At 39.3% G+C, this 14,468-nt stretch overlaps 1 protein-coding gene across 2 annotated transcripts in view; it reads right to left on the reverse strand.

The window, feature by feature from the left end:
- Positions 1 to 14,130, reverse strand: part of KCTD3 (potassium channel tetramerization domain containing 3) — a 75,810-nt gene extending 61,680 nt beyond the window's left edge. The window contains exons 1-4 of one of the 2 annotated variants that reach the window (XM_070385519.1): positions 13,624 to 14,130; positions 8,054 to 8,107; positions 7,772 to 7,817; positions 5,553 to 5,626 (exon numbers count right to left, since the gene is read on the reverse strand). In XM_070385519.1, coding sequence (XP_070241620.1) covers positions 5,553 to 5,626; positions 7,772 to 7,817; positions 8,054 to 8,107; positions 13,624 to 13,706 — 257 coding nt within the window. In that variant the 5' untranslated portion in view covers positions 13,707 to 14,130. Of the gene's footprint in view, positions 1 to 5,552; positions 5,627 to 7,771; positions 7,818 to 8,053; positions 8,108 to 13,623 lie in introns of those variants that run through there. The other variant, XM_070385520.1, reaches the window with a different exon arrangement.
- Between the last annotated feature and the right edge of the window lie 338 nt (positions 14,131 to 14,468).

The raw sequence follows: 14,468 nt of genomic DNA on the forward strand, positions 1-14,468 counted from the left end.
GAAGTATAAACAATAAAACTGCACACAACCATGAACTTTTTCTTATGAAAAAACCACTCATATATAGATGAACTGGATGACTAAATTAGAGATGAGGGCTTTACAGGGTTAATACAAGTAATATCAGTAAGTATCTAAGAGGCAAACAACAGCAGAAATCATTTATATGGTATTAATTGCTTCTGACTGTAATTTCTATACATATTCTAACCTCCCCAATTAATCTACAAGCTCCCTGCAAGCATGATCCAGCTCTGATCCATGTCTGTAAACGTCACGCATTGCCTACCACAGTGCTTGTATGTAACAATTGGCATGACTCCCCTCATCAAAAACCAAAAATTAAAGCAAAACAGAAGGTAACGGGGGGGAAAAAGATCAGCCTTAAGAAGGGCTATGTTATCCAGATAGAGATGTTACAATAAAGTAATAAGAAAATAAGAAGTCAAAAAAAAAAAAAAAGGAAACTTAAGAGTTTAAAAGCATTCATTTTAGGTTTCGGTTATAATTGTCCGTATTTTAAAAACACTGCCTGGGCAGAAAGGAGAGGAGGCATCACTAAGGATTCCGTGAAAATTAAAATGATGATAAAGGAATACTGTGAACAACTCTGTGCCTGCAAATTTGAGAACCCAGATGAAATGGACAATTCCTTGAAATACATGATCTACTAAAACTCACACCAAAAAGAAACTACCTCAGTCTATACGTATTAAAAAAAAAACAAACAGATCAATAATAACCTCCAAAACAGAAAGCACTAGGCCCAGGATTCACTGGTGAATGCTACCAAATACTTAAGGAAGAAATTACACCAATTATCCACAATCTCAGAGAAAGAAGCAGAGAGAAACCTAATTTATTTTATAGGGCAAGGCCCACATTACTTTAACACCAAAACCAGAAAAATGCATTACAAGAAAATTATAGACCAATATCGCTCATGAACATAGACACAGTAATTCTCAACAAAATATCAGCAAACCAAATCCAACAATGTCTAAAAAGAAATATATACCACAACCAAGCAGGATTTATCTCAGGTAAGAAAGCTGGTTCAATATTCTGAAGTCAATTAATGTAATCTTTCACATCAACAGATTCACATGACCACATCAACAGGTGCAAAGAAAGCATCTGACAAAATCCAACATCTATTCATAATAAAAACTCTCAGTAAACCAAGAACTGAGGGGAATTTTTTCAACTTGATAAGACTTTAAAAAAATATCCTATATCAAGCATCATACTTAATGTGAGAACTTGAACATCTGGTTACAAGACAAAGATTCCGTCACCATTCTTTTCAACTTCATACTGAAATCCTCATTAACACAATAAAACAAGTAAAGAAAAGGCATACAGATTGGGAAGAAAGATATAAAACTGATGATCACAGATGATATGACTGTCAAAATAGAAAATCCAAAGGAATGAACCCAAAACTTTTGGAGTTAATAAGCAAGTAAACCAAGGTTGTACCATATAATGTTAATGTACCAAAGTCTATTGCTTTTCAATATACCAACAGTGAACAAGAGAAACTTGAAGTTAGAAACAACACTATTTACACTAATACTCCCTAAAAAGTAGTCAAGTATAAATCTAACTACACACACAGACACACAATCTATATATACAAAAAATACAAGAAAGAAAACTACAAAATGCTGATGGCTGAAAATCAAAGAATGAGAAAAATGGAGAGATATTTCTAGTTCATGGACAGGAAGATGCAGTACTGTTAAGACATCAGTTCTTCCCTACTTGATTTGATTCAATGAATTCCAATCAAAATGTAGCAAGTTATTTTATCAATATCAACAAGTTGATTCTAAAGTTTACATGAAAAAGCCCAAGAGCCAAAACAGCCAATATAATACTGAAGAACAAAGTTGGAGCACTGCCATTTCCCAACACCAAAATTGTAAACCTAGAAAAAACAAGATAGTGTGGTACTGGTAAGAAACAAACAAATCATGGAGTAGAACAGAAAGCCCAGAAATAAATCCCACACATACAGTCAACCGATCTATAACAAAGAAGCAAATAGTGCTGAAACAACTAGACATCAGCATGCCAAAAAAAAAGATAACATTTAGGAGAAAACCTAAATGACACTGGGTATGGTCATACTTGTTTAGATACAACCCAAAGACACAATCCATGAGAGGAATAAGAATAAGCTAGATTTCATTAAAATTAAAACATTCTGCTCTACAGAAGACAATGTCAAGAAAATGAAAAGGCACCAAATGAGACAAAATATTTGCAAATGACAGATTGGATGAGGGAGTGTCGTCCCAAGTATACAGAGAACTCTTAAAATTCAACAATAAAGAAACTAATCCAATCAAAACATGGGCCAAAGACCTCAACCGAAGCCATACAGGCAGCAAACATATGAAATAAGATGCTCCACATCATATGTCATTAAGCAAATGTTAATTAAGACAAGTCACTACCACACATCAATTACTATGGCGAAAACCCAAAATGCTGTCAAGGATGTGAAGCAATAGCAACCCTAATTCACTGCCGGTGGAAAAGGAAAATGACAGTCACTGTCAAAAACAGTCTGCAGGTTTCTTATAAAACTTACCATATGATCCAGCAACTGTACTCCTTGACATTTACCCCAAGGAGCTGAAAACTTAATGTCCATGCAAAAACCTCCACATGGATATTTATAGAGGCTTTATTCATAACAGCTAAGACTTGGAAGCAACTAAAATGTTCTCTTCAGTAAGTGAATGGAAAAACAAATCGGCATCCAGGTAATGAAATATTATCAGCACTAAAAAGAAGTAACATGAAAGACATTTAATTGCATATTACTAAGTGAATGAAGCCAATCAGAAAAGGCTCCATATTATGTGAATCCAACTATGACATTTAGGAAAAAGTCAAATTATGCACATTTTTGAAAGATCAGTGGCTTGAGGAGACAGCAACAGGCAGAGAAGAAAAATTTTTAGGGCAGTGTAAGTACTGTGTATGGTATTATCAAGAGTTCCACATGTCATTATATGTTTGTGCTAACTCCTAAAATGTACAACACCAAGAGTGAACTGAAGATAAACTACGAACTTTGGGTGCTTATGATGTCAATGCAGGGTAACAGGGGGCACATGGGAAACCTCTGTACCTTCCTCTCAATTTTGCTGTAAACATAAAACTGCTCTTAAAAAAAAATTTTGATAGGCCTAATAGACACATGTGATGGAAATATTAAATTGTTTTTATTTGAGAAAGTGGTTGTTACTAGTTTAACATAAGAAAAGTTAAAACTTTCTTATTCTATTTCAAAACTACCTCCGTTAACAGTACAATAGCTCAGGACACAAATAACAGTTTTGGAGAGGACAAATCAATAGGATAATAATACAGAGTGATAAAGGCAATGGAAGAATTTTATATAAAAAATGGAAGTAGAATATAGTGTTCTTTTATCAATTCCTTCCCACCTTCTTTTAGAAGATACTACTCATAGAATTTAAGTTTGCTAGATTTCCATTAACTGACATAAAGAAGCAAGTTGTAAGAAAAGCAATGAATACAGATATTTAAACTACTGCTGTCTTTTATGGGTAATTTAGTTGTAAATGAGTCACAAGGACACTGACTAAGAAGTAAACTTAGATTTTCATCAAATGCTAAAAATAATTTTACCCCAGAAGTAAACAGTTAATAATAAACTTCCCACCTACCACCCCAGGCCAAAAAACAGATAAACAAAAAGCCCTACCAAACTCTTTTTTTCATTTAATAAATATTCATTAAACAGTTTACTATACATAATTTTTCCTTTTTTTTTTTTTTCCTTTTTTTTTTTTAAACAATACTCTGAACACAGCAAGGAACAAACCAAACAAAAAAAATCTTTGCTTTCAAGAAGCTCATATTCTAGTGAATATGTCAAAAATTATGTAATATTATACAGAAGTGGCTTAAACAAATATTTAGAATTCTAAAACCTGTATCTAAAAAAGTATTAATAGGTCCTAGTAAAAGTTCATTAGGCATATATAAAATAAAACAACAATAAAATACAAATTAGATTGTAGCTTCCTACTAGGAATCCAGACTATGGCAAAGTTCAGAAATAGTTTAAATTGTTATTTACTTGTGTCAAGTAAAACTGTATGGTTATATATCATACAAAATAATGTATGGCTATATATCAAGCATAGTACTTGATCCTGCAGGTATACAGGAAACAACGCAAGCCCTTTTAGAATCTCATGTAAGAAAGACTACTGGAGTTTCGGCAGTACAGGAAGCTCTGAACACCTGTCTGTATCAGGTGACACAGCAGAATCATCAGCAAGATCAAGATCAAGCCAAGAGCAGAAAGGGTTGAAAGTGTTCAATCAAGAGAAACTAAGCAGAGGCTAGATTAACAGGAGTTCAAAATCCTTCACCATTAATCCAGCAGCTGATTAAATAAGAGTTTTAAGCAAAGTAATAACTAACTAGATTTTGAACTGTGGTGTTGGAGAAGCCTCTTGAGAGTCCTTTGGACTGCAAGGAGATCGAACCAGTGAATCATAAAGGAAATCAGTCCTGAATATTCATTGGAAGGACTGATGCTGAAGCTCCAATACTTTGCCCACCTGATGCGAAAAAGAACTGACTCATTAGAAAAGACCCTGATGCTGGGAAAAATTGAAGGCAAGTAGAGAAGGGAGTGACAGAGGATGAGACGGCTGGATGGCATCACTGACTCGATGGACATGAGTTTGAGCAAGCTCTGGGTGTTGGTGGATGAATAGGAAAGCCTGGCATGTTGCAGTTCATGGGGTTGCAAAGAGTTGAACATGACTGAGCGACTGAACTGACTGAATATCTAGATTAGATTTATATTTTCAGGATATAATTTTGGCTACAGTGTGAAAAATGAATTGAAGGGATAAGACTGAAGGCAGGGAAACTGGCTAGGAAGCTTTGAGAGTAATCCATTAAGAGATGATTGTGGCCTGTATCTATGAGAGAAATTCTGAGGGAACTTTAAGCAAAAATAATCTTGAGGCAGGGAAAAAAACTTTCCTTCATAAACTAAGACCAAAACCATGCCTACCAACAAAAATTTACTTTAAAAAGATACATTTTTGGGGACTTGCCTGGTGGTCCAGTGAACAGACTCCCCACTTCCAGTGCAGGGAGCCAGGGTTCAATCCCTGCTGCTAAGTCACTTCAGTCGTGTCCGACTCTGTGCGACCCCACAGACGGCAGCCCACCAGGCTCCCCCGTCCCTGGGATTCTCTAGGCAAGAACACTGGAGTGGGTTGCCATTTCCTTCTCCAATGCATGAAAGTGAAAAGTGAAAGTGAAGTCGCTCAGTTGTGTCCGACCCTCAGCAACCCCATGGACTGCAGCCTTCCAGGCTCCTCCGTCCATGGTATTTTCCAGGCAAGAGTACTGGAATGGGGTGCCACTGCCTTCTCCATCAATCCCTGGTAGGGGAACTAAGATCCTGCAAGCTGTGAGGCACCGCCAAAAGTACATATGTAAAGAAATAAAAGCTTAAAAAAAAAAGATACATTTCTTACCTTAAGTCTAGTTCTTTTGTCCGAAGAAAATTTAAAATGGGTGCAAATGCTGCTGGATCTCTATCAATAAATATCTGTAAATAAAAGAATTACAAATTATATTTTCAAATTATAAACTTTTAACTTTAACATCTGTAACACTAACTTAGAGAACACTTACTGAATTACATAAAAACTCTATTTCCTTGATTATACTCTTAAATATTAATGCTTCTAAAACGGAAATGCAGTTATAACCACTACTATATACTGTATAAATGTACAGTAGAAATGGTGTCTTTTCTCTCCCTGAAAAGCTATCATTAGATTGATATTTTAATATGCAGGGGAAAAAATGGTATCAAATTAGTCCATTTTCTCATTTCTAATTTTTTTAAATTTCTATTTATTTATTTTTGGCAGTACTGGGTCTTCATTGCTATGCACAGGTTTTCTCTAGCTGAAATGAGCGGTGCCTACTCTCTGGCTGAGATGTGCAGGCTTCTCACTAGTATATGCTTCTCTGGAGCATGGGCTCCAGGGTACTCGGGCTTCAGTAAGTGCGGTGCATGGGCTTAGTCGTTCCGTGACATGTGGAATCTTCCCAGACCAGGGATCCAACCGTGTCTCCTGTATTGGTGGGTGGATTCTTAATCACTGGACCACCAGGGAAGCCCTTATTTCTATTTAACTAACATCTTTAGGCAAAGGGACGCTAAAAGGAAAATTTTTATCTGAAATATTCTAGAATTTAACACTTTGAAAATAATATGCATAAATAATACTTTTTATATCATCTGATCCCTAATTATTGGTGATAGTGATTATGATTTACATAATCTGTGACTTAAACGAATCATTAAAACAACTGTGTACTTTTATAATATATATGGGGCAATCAAGAAAAGTTAAAACTGAGTAACATTTTCACACTGTTTTTCAGTTTTGACAGTTTTGCTTTTCTTGACTGTCCCGTGTGTATTATAAAAGTACACTTTCACATACCACTATCTGTTTTCTCAAGGACTGAGGGTGGGGTGAAAGAAAAAGTGACAAGAACAAATTTTTTTTTAAATAACAAATACAGTACCACAGAATAAGGTCACAGAGTTGGACATGGCTGAAGCAACTGAGCACCCACCCACCATGAAATACTTATGGGGAAAATGTTTAGAAAATAGGAAATGTATAATTGATAACTCTTTACAGGAATGTATGCCAATTCTATTTTGAACCAATTACAAAAGTTCTAACTATAAAACTGAATATCTTTTAAGATTTATATAAGTCAATCAGACAGCAGAATGAAGCAAAAAATATACCTCCTTATACTATGATCAATTATTATATACAGTGTTCTGTACAGTGAATGAGGTTCTTTTGGCTTCATAAATTCTTGCTTTTTATTAGAATCAACCTGAAGTTAAAGAAACACCATAGATTTGTGGGTCTTATTACTGATGTCCTTTCTATAATCTCACATGGACATATTTGCTCGTGCTACTTTATTTGATCTGCAAATCTTACCACAGCAAAGAAACACCTGCGGTCATTTTGCTGCCTCCAAACTGAAAGTCTTATTTGCTTTTCACAATTACTTGACCTGCTACTGTGCATATTAAAACTGCCTTTTAAATATAGATATACTTTTTTGTGTGCTGAAACTTAGTAATTCTTTACTTCCGTCACTTCACCACAGCTGCACAAGTTCATAAGGTCATTCTCCAAAACAAAAAATTGTAGGGCTTCACAAATTTGCAACATTTTACCACTCTAATATCAAAATGTTTTCGTGTTTACACCTATCTATTCACTGTAGGAATGGCAACCCACTCCAGTGTTCTTGCCTGGAAAATCCCAGGGATGGGGGAGCCTGGTGGGCTGCCGTCTATGGGGTCGCACAGAGTCGGACACGACTGAAGTGACTTAGCAGCAGTAGCAGCGTTCACTGTTAAAGTTTCAACTACTGATTAAAAGAAATGTTTCCTCTTGACAATGTAAGCTCAGATCCTACAATTTCTAATGATTATTTAAAATAGTATATGCAGTACTCTCTGTTTTGAGTTCTCATTTATAATTACAGAAATAATTCATGACAAGAAATAAAAACCTAAGAACATATACTTTCATTTAGTAGTTATTAAAAGAGTAGTTCCCCTATCTTCTAAGAGTATAAGGACCAAACATTAGAGCATTATTTGATCTAATTTAGAAATATACATCAACATTGTTATACTCACAGCACCAGTTTCATCTCGAAGTGTTGAAATTCTTCCACTCAGCAAACTAAAAATCATTAAGACAGGATTAGTTTTTAAAATCTGAGTATGAATAAAATGCCCTAATTCTTTCAAAGGTCAAAGACCAGTAAAAATGAATCATTGTATCCCCAAAGTAAATAACAACTTAAATATTCAAAGAGTTAAGATTTTATCTAATAAAAATATTAATGCAAGAGAATTTTTTATTGTTTTAATAAATAACTCTATTTTTTAAAAGTACTAAAGAATTATATGAAATACCTGGAAAAAAAAGAATCTGGAATCCACATAAGTGTTTGTCTTGAGGTACTAAATCTGCAATTAAAAAGTATCTGGTATTACAAGGGAGGACAAGATTTGAAATGTCAATGTTAGTTAACTTGCTTTAAACCGCTGGCTAATGACTTAGAAGTTGTTGCACAGCTATAGCTGCATCAATTATATTCATTAACATCTAACGTAAAATTCTGCTTTCATTTCAGAGTTAAGATTATTCCAAGAACTCTCAACAAAATCAAATAATTCGCTTACATATAAAACTTCCTAAAACACTACTTTCTAACATGCCCATCACACTAAGTCTAAATTTCTCAACATAACATATCAAATTATCTTCAGGTCACCATTTCACCTCTCCAACACAAACTACTGGCCTCTAATAAGATAGCACTTAACATCCCCAAACAATCCATGCTTACACCATTTTAGAACATTTCAGAATCTTCATCGCAGCTTATCAACCTCATGTTCAATTATCCGAGTTCTACCCATCTTTCTTGATACCACGAAGGTTTTACCTTCTCCTTAATTGGCTTTTCCAAATAGTCTATCCTATACTAGTTTTTTGAGCTCATATTAATTCCACTACACATAGTACATTTAACACTTTGGAGAAGGAAATGGCAACCCACTCCGGTGCTCTTGCCTGGAGAATCCCAGGGACGGCAGAGCCTGGTGGGCTGCCATCTATGGGTCGCACAGAGTCGGACACGACTGAAGCGACACAGCAGCAGCAGCAGTTACAGTCTTGGGCTATTCACAACCACTGAATTCATTCATTCAAAAAATCACTCAGTAAACACTGTTTTGAGATTAACTCCATTTGATCAAGCCTACTTATTACCACCAATGGGGGATGGCATGCTTTATCAAAGCCTACTGTAACAGACCGAGGCAAAACAATAAACTGACATAAACTAACACAGCAAAGAATCTGATACAGGGTTCAACTGATGTCTGAATATTTTCATTTTAAGACTCATCACACTGCACTACGTATTCCTGACTCGTTGCCCCATCATCACGTGTCCTCTCACAGAAGAGAGCCTTACAGACCTTTATTTTTTCTCCACATTCATTTTCCAGCATCATGCCTGTTTTAAAGCAGTTCCTATGCCCATTAGTCAGACTGAGAAAGCAGCCAGTTTTACCCAAGAAAACATGGCGAATTTTCCCAAGCATATTTCTTAGCACGATCTTTAAGAAAAAATGAAAAGTAGATTACAACTAAGTAGAGGAATCTGACTTGGTCAAATAGAAGCAAACCCAGTAAACAGTAAACTGAAAGATCCAAGGATCCACTGCAAAAAATGAATCACTGTATTTTGGAAGCCAACAAATTCTTTTCCAAATAAGAATGGTTCCTAACTTGTGACCTTTCATGTTCACTGCTTATTCAGCAAATTGTCTGCCAAATAACTCAAATTTTGTTACTTGGAAAATTACACCGGTCTGCTTAAGGTCATATTAGCAATTTAAATTAAAATCAGTAATTCAGGTAGGGATGAAAGTGAAAGTGTTTAATCGCTCAGTCCTGTCTGACTCTGCGACCCCATGGACTGTAGCCCGCCAGGATCCTCTGTCCATGGGATTTCCAGGCAAGAATACTAGAGTGGATTGCCATTTCCTTCTCCAGGGGATCTTCCCAACCCAGGGATTGAACCTGGGTTTCTTGCATTGCAGGCAGTCTTTACCATCTGAGCCACCAGGGAAGCCTCGTATTAACAATTTAAATTAAAATCAACAATTCAGCTGAGTTTAGCAATCTGGAATTTTTAGGCAAAGGGATTGGACTCTTACCCCACCAATTTATTCCCCCGCCCCCAAACTTTAAAAGACAGGAGGGGAAAAAACCCCTCCTGTTTTATAAAACTGCTTCCAAATATGATTTCATGAAAACATTTAAATTACACACGACAAGCATAACTTTCTGAAATACATATGAAAAGCCTTTTCTGTTTTTATTTCATACCCACAGTATGCCAAGAAAAAGGTCATGTGCAATCTGGTCCTTATCCACATTTATACTTTATGCTACTAACTCCCTACTAAATTTACTTGGAAGCAATCGAGTTAAAATTATTCTGTAAAGTTACTATTGATAGCTAATGCCACTAAACGCTTGTATTTCCCACTTAATGCTTCAAATTCCTTTAGAAGGCTGGTACTATTTAATGTCATTAAATATTTTAGGAAATGAAGCACTAAAAAGTAATCTGCCCAAGGTTGCTGCGCTAGACTTGCACTGACTGGTCCCAGACTTCTCTCATGAGGCCTCAAATCATACTCAATCAAAGCAGAAGTAATCACAAATTGAGCCAAACTGTCTGTCTTTCACCTCATTAGGCTTTTTTTTGGGTAAGTAATAATATTAATTCTAAATGAAACCTCATCTTCTTTCTGAACCATCCATGAAGTGTTAAATAAATCATAAAAATCAGTCATTTCTATAAATTCTTTGAATAGATCCATTTTCCTGTCCTCTCTTGGGGGGAGGGGGGAGATACTCCCTACTCTGCTCAAAAGAAACGCCCCTTTTGAGTGCTCCTTTTGAGTTTCACGCTATCACTGCACAGCTGACATCAATTCTATGCCACAGGTGGTTCTCCTGGGGGCAATTCTTCAACTTCAAAGACAATCACGGGAGGATTTTCTTTTTCTTTTACAATGCCTTAAGTGACTATCAACCTGTGTTTTACTCAAGATAATATCTAGATCCCTTCTACCTCTAAAATGCTGCAAGTGTCTATGATCCAAAGTAACTCAAAATTATCTGCAGAGAACTTGGGACTGGATGTTCTATTTTCTATATACCATGTCATCACTTATTTTATAAATTTATCCTAGCAAGTCTCAAGTTTGGGCTTTTTAAACTTTCTCATTCCTATGTAACAACTCTCGTCTGCCTTCTAAACTGTCCAATCTGATAATATATTTATCTTATTTTGTATTTTTTAAATCACGTTGAAAAATTTAAAACCTGATAAAATCAAATTTCATACGTAATGAAAAATAAAATGTTGAGCTCCAAGGTAACTGTCTTATACAATTTAAAATTTTAAACTCAATTCTACAATCCTTAGCAAGAGTTCATTCATTTTTAAGCCATTTACTTTCAAACACAGTGAACAACACTTTTAGAATCAAATTAGAATGTCTATAGCATTCAAAAAGTATATGAACAATCAACAGAAATTAGAAACTAGGGATGACTATAGTGCTACTCTCGAAGGCCAGCCCTTGCAGGGTATTTCATTTTTGCATCCGTAAGTTCCAGAAAAATATCTACTTCTGCTATATTGACTATGCCAAAGCCTTTGACTGTGTAGACCACAACAAACTGGCAAATTCTTCAAGAGATGGGAAAACCAGACCACCTGACCTGCCTCCTGAGAAATCTGTATGCAGGTCAGGAAGAAACAGTTAGAACTAGACATGGAAAAACAGATTGGTTTCAAATGGAGAAAGGAGTACATCAAGGCTGTATACTGTCACCCTGCTTATTTAACTCATATGCAGAGTATATCATGAGAAACGCTGGGCTGGAGGAAGCACAAGCTGGAATCAAGACTGTCGGAAGAAATATCAATAACCTCAGATATGCAGATGACACCACCCTTATGGCAGAAAGCAAAGAAGAACTAAAGAGCCTCTTGATGAAAGTGGAAGAGGAGAGTGAAAAAGTTGGCTTAAAACTCAACACGCAGAAAACAAAGATCATGGCATCTGGTCCCATCACTTCATGGGAAATAGATGGGGAAACAGTGTCAGACTTTATTTTGGGGGGCTCCAAAATCACTGCAGATGGTGACTGCAGCCATGAAATTAAAACACGCTTACTCCTTGGAAGGAAAGTTATGACCAACCTAGACAGCATATTAAAAAACAGAGACATTACTTTGCCAACAAAGGGCCATCTAGTCAAAGCTATGGGTTTTTTTTTTTTTTTTTTTCCCAAAGCTATGGTTTTTCCAGTGGTCATGTATGGATGTGAGAGTTGGACTATAAAGAAAGCTGAGCACAGAAGAATTGATGCTTTTGAACTGTGGTGTTGGAGAAGACTCTTGAGAGTCCCTTGGACTGCAAGGAGATCCAACCAGTCAATCTAAAGGAAATCAGTCCTGAATATTCATTGCAAGGACTGATGCTGAAGCTGAAACTCCAATCCTTTGGCCACGTGATGAGAACTGACTCATTTGAAAAGACCCTGATGCTGGGAAAGACTGAAGGCGGGAGAAGGGGACGACAGAGTAAGAATAAGAGATGTCTGGATGGCATCATCACTCAATGGACATGAGTTTACTCAAACTCCGGGAGTTGGGGATGGACAGGGAGGCCTGGCATGCTGCAATCCATGGGGTTGCAAAGTCAGACACGACTGAGCTGACCTGAAGTTACCAAACCTGCAAAACTTTCATTTAATTTTAGGAAACCATCCGTGTCTTACATTAGGAAACACCAATCTTCTACTCCATGAAACCGAAATCTATGTAGCAGCAATAAAGCTGTAAATTCTTAAACTAACAGTTTTGCATGGGGGTTGGGGAGGGGGGGCAGAGCGAGCAAGTAACAGTGAGGAATTACTGTTTCCTGTGTTAAATTCTCCAGCACACTTTGAAAACTTTTAAAACACTGCACATTGTTATCACAAAGGTTCATAGTGCTGCGGCTCTGCATTTTTAAAAACACTGGTTAAAAACTCCCAAGCGTTGAAAACCTTGTATATTCTCCAGCACAGCAAAATACACTGAATTCCACGGCGCTTCATGGCTTATCTCTTAACTAGCCTAAAACGGCAACCACCCCTTCCTTCAAACAGAGCTGCCAAACTCGCATTTCCGAAAGGAGTGACTCATAAACCATACCAAATCCAAAAGCATACTATTTTTTTTTACCCCAACAAGCTTATTAAAAGACACAGTAAGGGAACGGAAGACCAAAGAGATGAGCGGAGAGCTTTCGCTCTGTTTACTAGGAGGGCGCCATACGGTGCCACTACCAAGGCTTCCCAGAACCAACTCTTCAAAACTGCAGCTTCCAGACACACTGCGCTACAAGTACAACAGACCCTTCAGAGCCATGAACCAAGAAACTCTGGAAATAAATAAGAGCGCACCGCAAATCTACAATGCTCCCTCCACCAAAATTATTGGCGATTAAAAACAGCCCTCAACGAGGCGTTCTCGCCCAAGCAAACCAATGTTACCTTGTTGACCAAACAGAAAGGGAGGCAGGTTCACCTGCAACAGCCAGACCACAAGGCCGGGCTTCGACAAAATAAACTCAAAAGTACACGTCAGGTTAGGTAAAGGAAGGTTACAGAAGGTTCCCCGGCCAGATCTCCTAAAAAAAGGGGGGGGAGGATCGTGGCCGCCGTCCTAGGAAGGCTGCAGCGCGGCCAAGGGCCCGGCTCTCAGAGACTCCAGGCCGCCTGCCGCCCCCCACACCCGCCCGGAGGGCCCTGTGCTTCCCACCCCGCTCGCCTGCGATGCCGGCCCGGGAAGACCCCTGCCGGCCGCATCCCGGTCCCCAGCCCCTTCTCCCCGGCTCACCTGGTCCCCCCCACGTTCAGCTGCACGATCTCGCCGCTGCCGGCCGCCGCCGCGGCGAAGCTGCCGCAGTGCCCTCCAGCCATGTCCGGCGGCTCCGACGGCACTCGCCGCCCTCCCTCCCAGGCCGGGGCCGCCGAGCCCGCGGCGGGAGCCCGAGGCGGCGGCGGGGGCTGCAGGGCCAGCAGGGCGGCGGCGGCGGGGGGGCCGGCGGCGCGCGGAGCCTCCCCCACCGTCTCGCCGGCCGGGCGGGGCTCCCCGGAGTCCGCCTCGTCCCCTCGGCTCCCGCAGAGCGGGAGGGAGGCCGGGCCTCCGCCTCTCGCGGCCTCCAGGCCGCCGGGCCGGGGGGCCTGCCGTCAGTGCGCCACGGGCCCCGTCGCTACCGCCGCGGCCACGGCGTTCGCGCGAGGAGGGATCGCCGCGCGGGACAAAATACGGCGGCGCCGGGCCCTTCGCCCGCCGAGGCCCGCGAAGCTCAAGGAGGGCAGAGGAGCGGCGGGGTGGGGCTCCCCAGCCCCGCGGCCGGCGCGCCTGGAGGGCGGGAGGAAGGTGCTCCGGGCCCAGCACCGCCCCCGGGATCGTGTTTCTTTCCTCCTCCCGGTTACAATCGCCTCTGCCTTTTAGGTTTCAGATTTTCCAGCCCTGGGACTCGAGATTTCTCACGTTGAGGGCAAGTCTGGGCAAACTGTCCTAAACATCTTTACAGTCTCCCTTTGTAACCAGGAAGGGTTAATGTTGACCCCTCATTGGATCTGCTTCTGTGACTTTAACTCTTACTTTGCCTCTTTTGTTATTATGGGTTTACAGAATGGCCTGCCCAGGGAATCCCTCACCCCCAACCCTCCCCC

Source organism: Bos mutus, chromosome 16 (genome assembly GCF_027580195.1).
Source record: "Bos mutus isolate GX-2022 chromosome 16, NWIPB_WYAK_1.1, whole genome shotgun sequence".
Taxonomy (NCBI): Eukaryota; Metazoa; Chordata; class Mammalia; order Artiodactyla; family Bovidae; genus Bos; species Bos mutus.